The sequence below is a fragment of the Pygoscelis adeliae genome, unplaced genomic scaffold (assembly GCF_000699105.1).
Source record: "Pygoscelis adeliae isolate BGI_AS28 unplaced genomic scaffold, ASM69910v1 Scaffold402, whole genome shotgun sequence".
NCBI lineage: Eukaryota > Metazoa > Chordata > Aves > Sphenisciformes > Spheniscidae > Pygoscelis > Pygoscelis adeliae.
The window spans coordinates 4,889,995-4,901,858 of NW_008824411.1; the positions used below are offsets into that span (position 1 = coordinate 4,889,995).

At 53.7% G+C, this 11,864-nt stretch overlaps 1 protein-coding gene across 1 annotated transcript; it reads right to left on the reverse strand.

Moving 5' to 3' along the window:
• Positions 1 to 2,092: 2,092 nt before the first annotated feature.
• Positions 2,093 to 11,740, reverse strand: PRDX6 (peroxiredoxin 6). The gene is made up of 5 exons (XM_009320703.1): positions 11,721 to 11,740; positions 9,952 to 10,108; positions 5,075 to 5,221; positions 4,333 to 4,479; positions 2,093 to 2,820 (listed from the first exon to the last, which is right to left on the reverse strand). The coding sequence occupies exons 1-5, from the start codon at positions 11,738 to 11,740 to the stop codon at positions 2,689 to 2,691; spliced, it is 603 nt and encodes a 200-aa protein (XP_009318978.1). The 3' UTR covers positions 2,093 to 2,688.
• Between the last annotated feature and the right edge of the window lie 124 nt (positions 11,741 to 11,864).

Consider the following 11,864-nt stretch of genomic DNA (forward strand, 5'->3'; position numbering starts at 1 on the left):
TTTGGGGTGTTGCCGCACGTTCGGGAGTGCTGCTGGGGAGGAATGCTTGCAGGCCCCCACGCTCCCGTCCCCTTTTGGAGCCGGCGGGGAGAAAGGAAAGGGAATCACGTTGGTGCCTGCAGGGAGGACACCCAGTGCCTGTCCCCTTCCCGCAGAAGCTCGAAGCCCCCGTGCCCCCTCCCCAGGCGCTGTGCTCCCTCCCGCACCTGTCTGTATTTATTGACCCAAGCCTCCTGGCGTTTCTCCATTTGGCTCCCGCTGGATTTGCTGTTGCCAGTTTCCGGAGATGGTGAGAAGAGCCAGGATGTGTGGGTATCACTATGGAGAAAAGACCAAACCAGGTATTCTGCTGCCGCGTGGGGAAAGTCGGAAGGAGAAGAGGAAAGCTGGTTTTGCAGAGTGCCTTAAACACAAATGACTACTGAGTAGGGGGCTTGGACTTCTGTCTCTGGATGTTATTACCAACTCAAACAAATGTTGCATTTCACTTCTCTGGGATTAAAAGAAAACCACTCGAGCTGTACTGGAACCAAACCCTGTGTTTGCTTGAGTCTGGCTGGCTGGCTGTATCCCCAGGGCCACAGCGGCGCGGGGGAGCAGGCAGGGATTCGTGGGTTCTCAGCCATCAGCCCCTGCCTGGCTCGGTGGTGGGACCAGCAGCTGCCTCTGCTGGCTTTAAGCCCCCTGGTCTGGTGATGGGACTCGTTCCCCCTTGTCTCGATCACAGGTGGCTTCTCCGGTGTCCCAGAGGGGCTGTACTCGCCCTGCAGTGCCCCTTCCCTGGGGAAGCTCAGAGCAGCCTGTTTGCACAACGCTTGCTGTTGGGGCCGTGTCCTCAAGCTTCCAGAAAATTGGGCGGTTGATTGGAAAGCTCTGGAGGCGGGGGGCAGACAGCCCCTTTCCCTTAGGAAACTGGATCAAGGCTAGGGCTGTGTGCCGAGGAACCGGCAAGAAGCCCAGGAGCTCATGCAGCCCAACTGTGGGGAACTAGGGAAGCTGCCAAGCTTGGTAAGGCTGAAAAAAGAAAAGGGATGATTCCCGTTTGAAATTGCAGATCTCCCTCCCACTTCTTGCAGAGTGAAAGAGGGGGAACAAGAGTCAACCCAGAGACCGGGGTTTTTCTTCTTATAGGGAAAATAATACATGGGGATAATGCAGAATTTCATAACGAAGGTTCATTTAGAAGTCATTTGGGGAAAAATACAAATATTCACTGTATAGTTCCTGGAGGCAATTAAATATTAATATATACTTTTTTTGGATAACGAGAGAGGGAGGTCTCTGAAATGCAGCCATGTTTGGGGAAGGATGTCCTCAGTGGGCTGTCCTGGCCTGCATGCCGGTGTGAAGGAGGACAGCGATGGGTGCTGCGAGAAGCCAGTGGCTCTGGACGTTGTCCGAGGGCTGATGGGCCACGTCCCAGGTGGGTGTGGGTGCTGCCTCAGGATTAGGCCCTGCGGGATGCTGGAGGGTAGCTCATTGCATCCAGTGCATTGCTTACCATTAGCATCAGCCCTAGTCGCTGCTTGCTGTGGGGTACATTTGTGCCCTGTGCCAGCCAATTTCTTTAACAGCTCCTCGTTTTGAGTGTTGCTGATTGTGCTGGGCACTGAGAGATGCTGCCAGGCAGCCTATGAGCTATTTATTCGGTGAGCGGGTTTCTTTCCTAGCGTTATATTAAAACATCGCTCATCTCTTGACAGATCCCTGAGGTATAGGTGCAGGGAGAGCAGGGAGGAGTTGTATCATGGCTTGTATCACGTCCGCTCATGCCCTGGGAAGCAGGTAGGACCTCCCACACCACAGCTAATGGCAGGCCAGGCTGAGGCATGTTCCCCGAGCAGACATCTCTTCCTTCCCCCCACCAAGGCTCTGCTGCAAAGCAGGAGCAGTATGGCTGCCCTGGACCCCGCTGCATCATCTGAAATTATGTGCCCTGAGACAACCTGTGTTTCCAAAGTGCCTTATTTACAGAGCAAAACCAAGGGCAATCTGTGCTGCTGCCACCTACCCATGAGCATGGGCACACATCCCAGCTGCACAGCCTAGGGGAACAAAGTAAATGGTGCAAGGTGCCGCGGACATCAGCAGAGGCAGTACTGAAGATCAGTTTATTTGCTCTATTCCCTCTTCCATAAAACCCGAAAACAATCAACTTCCAGCAAGAGATGAGAAAGCAGTAAGTGAGAGATTTGGCTCTGCAGCTCCTCCCCTACGCACAGGACCAGACAAAGGCATTAATGTGTTAGTGATGGCTGCTCCAAAAGGCACGCAGCAGTTTGGAGCTGCCGAAGCTCCGTGATGGTGATGGGAGGTGTGTGCGCCCAGCAGGACACCCCTCCAGGGCCTGGCTGCTGACACCACGCTTTTCACGGTGCCTCCAGGAAAAGCTTGGCCGGTGCTGAACAGGAGACCCCACAGCACGAGCCCTGGAGCCCCCACTGGTCTGCTAACCTCTTCCTTGTGGGGCTGATTCAAGGCAAGAAAACACCCAGGGTTTTAGTTTTGAGGGGATGTGGGGGATGAAAGGGGTGGGGAGGACTGGTTTAGTATTGCGATGCACCATCAGTGTGATGGTACGAGGCTGCTAATCACACGGTGTCAGGGAGGCAGGAGCTGGGCACGGGGAAGGCTCCCGACGCCAAATGACCTGCAGCCCAGCAGGATGGATAGGCAGACCCGTCCCGCTCACTCCGGCTGTGGGGTGTAACGCAGGTACTTCTTGCCCGACGGGAGGCCTTTCGTGAAGACTCCTTTGGGAAAGAGCTTCTTGGCTTCCTCGTCAGGTAAGGTGGGCACAACCATGACGCTGTCACCAGGCTGGGGAGCAAACGGGAACCGTGAGAGCAGCAGAGGAGCTGGCGGGCTTGTGATGCAGGTGGCACGTCCCTGCATCATCAGGTGACACTGCCTCCCCATGAACACTCGGCCCCAATGCCCCAGGCACGTCCCCTGCAGCTCTGCCTGGAGCCAGCAGTGAGGGCTGAGTGGCAGCTACACCAGGAGGTGTGGGTGATGTCGTAAGGGAGAGCTGTGCTGCCTGCCAGCCCCGCCAATGGGAAGAGCTGTGCTGCCTGCCAGCCCTGCCAATGGGATCCCACAGCCCAGCTCTTCCCCACAGCACTCCCACGGGAACAGGGAGTAACGAGAGGAGAATTGGGCATCTCTACGATGCAGGAGGGAGCACAGCTTGCCCGAGTCTGCTCATCCATTCCTATTGCTCAGGTACCCCTGGACAGGCGGTGCTGGCTCCCCCTTGGCATGCCAAGCCTCGGGGAAAGGTGTGCTTCCCTGGGAGGTGGGCTGGTGGGTGAGCTGGCCCCACACCACTGGGAGCTTATGCTGCAGGAGATAGAAGTCTTCAGAGGCAAGGCTGCCTCCACGCTCTGCTCTGCCCCAGGAAGTGAAGGTGCAGTTTGTTGTATGCTCAGCACATGGGTGCTGGTGTTGAGGGGTGGAGAGGCACAGTGAAGTGCACCGATACCCTGAGTTACTTAACCTCTGAGGCTTGTGCCTACGGGACCTTCCTGCCCAGATGGAGCAGGTGTTTGGGACAATGCTCTGGGAGCCTGATCCTGCCTCATAACACAGGAGGACTTCTCCAGGACACCCTGTAACAGCAGCAGCGTGTCCTCTGGCTCCAGACAGGCAGGCTTCCCCAGTAACAGCTATCAAAGCCAGCAGCAGGACAGGTCCAGAAGCTGAGCAGCTCTCCTGGGCTGAGGAAACGCTGGCTAGCTAAAGCAGCCAGACTATGCTGCTTGTTCTTGCTTTATCTTAGCTGCCCAAACTGTTTTTTTTTTTGAGTTTTAAATAATGCCACTGAACAGGAATGGTCACAGCTAAGCAACTTCAACTAGTAATTTTCAATGAGGATAGGACTTGGCTGTGTATGTACTGGACAAAGTGGGGCAGTGCCCATACTGGCCCTTCCTGGCTCAAAAGCAGGAGAGCAGCAAGCCGGCCCAGGGAGCGGTGCCCCATGCTTGCTGCTTTGCTGGCTTTGAGTGAACACTGGCACACTGACAGCTGGTAATGCCCTTCCTTATCACAGACAACAAGGGCAGGACCTGCCTTGGCCTAAAGCTCAAGGACCGATAGCCAGAAGGGCCAAGCCCAGTATTTGCTGGCACCAGGGACTGAGGGCAGGGAAGGGAGGTTGCTATGGCTGACTCCAGACTACAATAGCCCTGGGGCCTGGGCTGGGATCTAACTCGTATCCCAGGACCTCAGCAGCTTTCCCCGCACCGTGGTTCCCCCTCCAAGGGAGGCTGGTTGACATTTCAATGCACGTTTTCAGTGCCCGGCTGTGAGCTTTGCTCCCTTCCTCACCTTCCAGTCCACAGGGGTAGCGACCTTCTTGTACGCCGTCAGCTGCAGGGAGTCCACCACTCTCAGGATCTCATCAAAGTTTCTGCCGGTGGTGGCTGGGTACAGGATGGAGAGTTTCAGCTTCTTATCCGGGCCAAAAATGAACACCTGAGCACAGGGAGACAGGGTCAGGGGCTGGGCAGAAGATATTTGTCCAACTGCCCTGCAGGGCTACTCAGCCCTGCTGCTCCTCCCTTTCCTGGGCGGTGGCCTGCTTGATTGCAGGTGTTGGGACAGGGGAGATGCCACGGTGGGGATCTCCTAAAGCAACAGGTGATGCCCAGGGAACACAGTGTTTGCTCTGGGAGCTCCTGTTTCCCATGCCAGCTTGTTTTGCTACTTGAAATGTTTCCTCCCCTTGACCTGTGCCCTTCTAATGCAAGCATGGGAGGGGAGAGGGAAAGTCCCGCAGATCAAGCACTTTTGTCCCCTCTATGTTAGGACAGGCACAACCAGGATGAGCTGGCGTCAACAGCAAGATGGAGCTGTTGCCGGCAGGCTAGTGCTGCACCAGCCTCTTCCTGCAGCACAACCCATGGATCTAGTCCAAGGAAGTCAACCTAGCTCCTGAAGATGGTCATGTCCATCCAGGTAAGCTGCCCCCATCTTCAAGTCCAGCCCCACAGACACAGGGCAGGACAGCAGGCGATGCCTACTGCTGAGAAGGCTGCCATGCAGCGGTGCTCCAGGGCCAGGTACTCACCACGCGAGCAGTCAGGGGCATGCCATCCTTGTCCCGCTCATCTGGGTCCAGCATGCCCAGCTTGACAGCGAGCTCCCGCTTTGCATCAGCAATGATGGGGAAGGGGAGTTTCTCCTCAGGTTGTTCCCCATTGTATGCATTGATGTCCTGCAGAGACAAAACCATTGGCACACTCATGCTCCCTGTTGTGGGTACCACCACGGGAGACAGAGGCCAGGCAAGGAGACCTCCATGCAGGGTGGGGCAAGCTCCTGCAGAGGGGCCATGCAGAAACACGTTCAGCAGCTGCTCTACAGGAGCTTGTGACTTGCTTGGCCCCAAAGTCTCAGGCTGGGACAGCACAGCCAGGGGCTCATGGCCTTCCATGAAGTTTCTCTGCTTCCAGAAACCAGGTGACAAACCAGAAACCTGTGTGCCAGGCCGGACTCTGCCTTGTTCTTAGAGGTTAGTTGTTAGGCTGTCTATGCTCGCACCTTGTCGCTCACCTGTGGAACTGCCTGTGGACCAGCTGCTTTGCCCAGGAAGTGGGTACAGAGAAACAGAAGTCCTGCCCATGCTGGTGACACTGGGAGATTTACTCACCTTTCCCTGAGAACAGAAGTGTCCTTCTTTCAACCCTCTCCCAGTAAGTGATCTAGCACTACTTACAGATGTGTTGGTGTCACACCTGAACTGGACTGTGCTCTTAAGGAACAGTTTCTCTAGTGGCAGAGCAAACCAGCAACTCTACAGCTAACGAAGGTCAAGTGTCGAACACTTCACAGGTCTGATCCAAGGGACCAGCTCCATTCAGCAAGCCATTGCTAACTTACTTAACTAAAGGCTCTTGAAAACAGAGTGAAAGTCTGAGTGCAGGTGCTGGGACACTGCATGCTCCTTTCTGAACTATGGCTGGGACAGAAGAGAAAACCATCCCCTTCCACAGCTGTGCAGGCTCTCCCTTGTGACCGTGGTTTATGAAGTTGCTCTCTGTGCTAGTCCAAACTTGACCTGCTTCACAGGGAAACTGTATTTTGAGCGTCTCTGAATCTGGTCTGGACTTGGCCAAAGCATTCAAGTTATCCTTGTAGTTTGTGGTACCACCCATTCGGGTCATGCTGAGCCACAGCAGGGCTGGGAGGAGCCTGCTCAAGGCAGCACAAGCAGAGCAGCTGCCAGCATCAAAGCAAGTTTAATCCAAGGTTTCTGCCCTAGAACAGAGCTGCCTGTTCCTTCCATCCTCTTTACGCTACAAGGGGACAAAACTGACTCCAGTGCTGATGCAAGCCTCCCGCGCACCACTGTGGTACGTTATCATCTGAGCTGATAATTTGAATGTACAAGTCTCTCTGCCTTCCCTGGGCCTTGAACGTGGGCCTTGAACCCAGCAGGCTGGGTCCTGCTCAGAGGGAACTCGGGGAGGGCAGGGTTGGAAATGCTGCCCTTTGGCACTGCCCACTGCTGCTCAGCACGCCAGAGGCAGCAAGAGCAGGCAGGCCCTGCACCACTCCTCAGCCCTCCTAGGCTGACGGTGGTGACATAAGGGGCTGTAACCCTGTCCTGGCTGCTCAGGATGCTGCAAGCAGGTCAAGTGGTGCACACGTGGCAAGATGTTTCCTTTCAGCTTTTCTCTTTGCTTGTTTTCTCCCCAGGGAGAAAGCACTGAGTCAGCACTGCACTGCAAAAAGGGGCTGTTATTCTTGGCTGGGTTGTGGTCAGGCCTGCCTTGGAAGGAAGGAATCGGTTCTGTTCTCCTGCAGACCTGCCTTGCCAAAGCAGAGCAGGGAAGGACAGCAGAGCCGGAGAGGCCAGCCCAGGCGAAATGCTTCTGAATGCCCCACAGAGTCACAGGCGGCTGTAGATGAAGGTCAGACAGTGACACCCTCCCCGCCCCGCCCCCCCTTCAGAGTGGGGGCTGGAGGATGAAGAGAGCTTCTGAGAAGCAATATCCGAATCCTATGGACTGTAACTCATTCCAAAATGCACGTAATTTCATGACCTGGGGATCTCTGTACAAAACAGCCTCATAAACCCCACCCTATTTTGCAATAAGACACCCAAGGCTCACTCACTTCCCTATGAACTATTTTTTTTTCCAGAGTCCCAGCTGAAACCAGACATCACTGGAGTGATTTATTCACCCCTGACTCACCAAGGTGAAGGCATCAGTGGCCAAAGAGAGCATTGAAACCTCCTCTGACATGCACAGCACATGCCAGTCAACCCTGCTTAAGGAGCTCATGCATTCAGCCAACCCTTGGAGAAGCAGTGCACAGACTGGGGAGGTAGGAGAGTGGGATCAATCCCTGGCCGAGCTACACATTTGTTCTGAATCCTGGAGCAAGCCCCTGGGTCTTGGCTAGGGATGACTAAGAACAGCAGTGACATCTTTGGCTGGGAAAGCAGAGCTGAGCAAAGTGACATGAGAATTATTGGCTATACTCTGGTCCCACCTTTCCAGGCCCCATCTGCCCACTGAAATTTGGCAGCAAAGCAAGCAGAAGTTTCTTTGTTGTTTCATGCAGGATTTCAGCCATCCCTCCTGCCCATTTGCTTCCTCACAGGGTGTGCTCCAGATAAAAACAGCTTCATCCTCTCACTACTGCTAGGAGCTTCATCCAAAGAGAAAGCATAGGCATGTAAAAGAATGTTGCACAGAGAGGTCTGCCTGCCCAAAGTTTTGCCCACTCCTAGGACTTCTCTCTAAGTTAAGATTTAGTGAAGGAAATTGCAGTTTCTAGATCCCAATCTAGCATTTAATGCAGACTGCTTTTGTCCAGACAGGCAACTTCTGCCAAGGCTTGGTATCTCTGTTAAGCTTTTTTTCCCCATGGCTGGTCAGGAGAACCTTTGGGGCACTTGCCCCTGACCTCAGACTTGCAGAAGACCTTAACACCTGCCTTCCCAGTTCAGTACTTTGGCTCCCTGCGTTATCTGAAGTTCTTCTCTGCTTTGTCAAGGACAACGGAAAAGGATCACACATACGGGCAAGGTCTAAGAGCAGAGCAATCACATCCCTGTCCTCTTATGCCCTCCACGATGCACGCATGCTGCGTTCATTGCTCCTCCATGCTCCCTGCACTGCTCACGGTGTCGCAGCCTGACATGTCCTCCCGTTCCCAGGCTGAAGAGCCCCAGTTGCCCTGCACTGAAGCAAACCTGCCCAAATCTGCAGGCAGCTTTGTTCCCCCTCTGCACCTTTTCTTGTTCCCCTATAGTCTGCGAGATGGGCGATTTCAAACACAGGCTGCATGGAAGACTCCAGTCTGCTATGCATTTGTCCTCACGAATTGGATCTTTTCCTCTGGATGCCTTTCATGGTTTTCTTTTTGACAAGTGCTGAGCTGACATTTCCAAACCACTGTCTCGGAGGCCTCTCCCAGCCTGATAGAAAGCTCACCACAGCTCGGACCACTGCCCTCTGCCTTTCTCTGTGCTTGTTCTGGAAGGTTTTCCAAACGTGCTACTCTGCCTCCCATCAGTCAGCGTCGAGAGGCTGTTCTGCAACCTCTTCTGGTTTTACCTGAGGTTGCGCTGAATAATTCCATAGCATCAGCAAAGTCAGCTCACGGTTCATCTCTTTTCCAGGTCACCCAAGTGTGCTGAACCCCACACGTCCCTGCAGACCCTCAAGGGAGCTCACCGCTTCCCTCCCTTGACACAACCTATCACTTCCTCCTGTCTCCCTGCAGAAAAGAGCCTGCCCTTCACAAAGCTGATGTCTTTGAAAAGCTTCTTGGAAATTTGAGGAGTTTGTGAAAGTCGGCAGTACCCTATAGTTCTTCAAAGGGCTCTAGCCAACCAGGAGATGAGACTCCCTTACAAAAGCAAAACCCAAACTTTATATTATATTTAACAGGATGTTATCTGCTAATTTGACTGGTAGTTTCAGCCAGTTTGACCAGCACAGAAACCTCATTAACTGGTGTGGGATTTGTATGCTGCTTTTCCCAGGCCCTTCTGAGGCCTGGTGGAACATTGGCCATGCACCACTCAGGTACGAAGGTCAACTTAAGCAATAAGGCAATTAGGTAATTTTCTAAAGCCAGTCAGACATGAAACAATGTTTGATTGATTATGGAAATTGATCACCTTTACTACCTCTTATTGCATGCATGTCTCACCCCTGGAAAATGCGTGACAACATCCCAATTTTAAGAGCAAAGAAACAGGCAGGTAATTCACCCAGAGATTGTTACGCTCTGGCCATAACTGTCCGAAATGCTTATTTTACACCCCTACCACCTACAAGCCCTGGAGTCATACTCCCTGGCAGCACACCATTGCCAAGGCTGCATTTGAAGTTTTTCATTAGTTCCTTTTGTGTTTCTTCAGCAAGCTATTTCTTTCCCTTTTTTTTTATACTCCCTTATGATGGTTTTATATTTAACATGCTCCTATTTGTAGTTTTACATTTAACATGCCCCTGTTTGTTCTCCGTTTTTTTTTCCCTGCCTGGGCACGAATTGCACCCTTTGAAGACTGCCTGTTCACTTCAGATGCCTCTTTTCCTTTCCTGTTTTATTACAGAACTTTTTGAGGGTCTGTGGATAGATTGCCTTCCTCTGAGCTTTTGGCACCACCTTCACATACGTTTTTACCCTTTCAGGTATTGGTGGTAGAGCAGTAATACTGTTTTCCTCTTGTTTCAAAGTGTCAGTGCATAGAGTGCCCTGGACTTTGTGGAGCGCTCCATGAAGATGGAGCAGACCTTCCTGTTCCTGCCCTGCATTTTAGCACCTCCTATCCTACATGGTTTGGGATTCAAGTGTCTTACAATGTTATCCTCAGCAGATCTGTAGTTCCAAGCCTGTGCTCTGTTCTGCGTGAGCTTCTCCTCTGGCCTTCAGAGCAAGGCAGCAGCGCAAGCTCCCCTTGCGCCTCCCCACGCCCCGTACCTTGCTCCAGGAGAGGTGGTCTTGGACACTGTCAATGGAGAGGGCGATCATCTTCACATTGCGCTTGCTGAACTCGGGCGCCAGTTTCGCCGCTCGTCCAAGCTCTGTGGTGCAGACAGGTGTGAAGTCTCTCGGGTGGGAGAAGAGGATGCCCCATCTGAAAGATGAGAGGAGATGGCATTAGGGCAAGATGTCATTCCGGTTTGTACTGCAGATGAAAAGCTGTACAGATTGCACTGCACGGAGACTGGTGCAGGAGCAGCTCATCTCTCTGTCCTGGGAACATTTCCTTCCCTATCGCTAGAAGCCTTCATGAGACGAGCCCTGTTCATCATGCTCTGAGAAACTCCCCGCACCTTGGTCCCCCTCTCCCTCCAGGATCCCCCAGGGGATGCTGGAATAGCCCACCGTTCCTGATGTGGAGGTGGATACTATGCCACGTGAGGAAGTTTGGGGGAGCCACATGTACACTCTGTACCCCAGAGACCACGTGTGCGAGGGCACATAGATGCCAACCTGCCGGCCACGTTATTGCAGAGATCATTACTGGTTTACAAGGCTATTCACCATCCTGTATACCTCGTCAACCACTGTGAGGAGAAACACCCATGTATATCGTGCAGCTTAAAAGAACGGGGTAGGACCAAACCTTACCCCAACCGCTGCTGTGAGCTGCTGAACGTACTTCATGGAAAAAATAAGAATTAATCAACTAACAGGGGAGGCCAGAAGTTAACATCACATTATGGCTACAATTACAACAACACTGCCACCTTGCTTTTGCCCACTGCTTCCCATCAGTGGATTCTGCAGTCTTTAGAGCAGGCAGATACAAGTCATCCCACTTTACAGGCAAGGCAACCGGCGCACAGAGAAAGGCAGCAATGCAGCCCAGCAGTGAGATGGGCTTATGGCAAAACGGCTCCCAGCTCTCAGGAGTTTCCAGAGGCTAACACAAAGTCACCCCCAGCACTTAAAATTCCCTGCCAGTGTTGCACCATTCCTCAGCTCAACACGCACAGGGCTTACTGCGCCGCTCTTCACCTGGCCCCCAGCACTCAGTAAATACAGCCGCATGCCACAGCGGCTGGGGAAACTCCTGTCTTAGAGATTTGGGAACGGAGCTGGAGGGATCACATGAGGCACCCTGCAGCTCTGCCAGAGCCGTGCAGTTGCCACAGCTCGCCATGAAGTTACGGGGCAGCTACCCGGCCACTGGTGCTACGAGTCGCTTTATACAATAGGTATACTACTTGAATAAAAAGGCAGCAAACAACCGAGCAGAAGCTGGCCAAAAAAGCTTCCACGTGGGTGGTCAGGCTGGGACAGCCAGTTTTAGGAAGGCCTGCAGCTTATTTTCTCGCTAAGAGGGTTCCTTTTTCCCCATTTGCCCGAGCTCACGACGCTGACAGAAGCGGACTCAAACACCGATTCAAGCCTGCCAAGCGCTGCCGGGAGCGAGTCCCAGACATGCTGTGCCAGCACCCTCCCGCTCGTGCCAGAAATGGAGCAACAGGCTTTGTGGGAAGCAGCAGCTGAAGGCACGTGGCTTTCCACGTCGGGCTCAAACAGGACCAGAGTCCTTCGCCACTGCTCGATTAGACACCTTCGCCTGCCCGGGCTCACTCACAAGGGACGTACGTGACACGTGAGCTGATCTCTGGGACCGGCCTGGACTAAGCGCTGCTCTGGCAAGCCTGGCTTTTCCCTTCCCCGGGGCTCTGCCGTTTTCAGAGCACCTCTTCCCTCTCCTCGAGGCCTTGGCTCACCTGCAGCGAGCTCGGCTCATCGTCTCGCCGTGCAGCCCGCAGGAGGGGATGGGGGAAGGGGGAGAGGGGTGGCTTTGCCCGCTCGGAGGAGCCCGCACGCACCTCCCCACCGCACGCCCTGGAAGATGGCAGCGTCCAGCTGCC

Bases quoted from the DNA above. Each gene is read 5' to 3' on its own strand.
- PRDX6 (XM_009320703.1), bottom strand. From the start codon at position 11,740: ATGAGCCGAGCTCGCTGCAG. The intron at 10,109-11,720 runs GTGAGCCAAGGC...CTCATCTTTCAG, and splicing joins ATGAGCCGAGCTCGCTGCAG to ATGGGGCATCCTCTTCTCCC. The intron at 4,480-5,074 runs GTGAGTACCTGG...CCCTGTGCTCAG, and splicing joins TGCCCCTGACTGCTCGCGTG to GTGTTCATTTTTGGCCCGGA.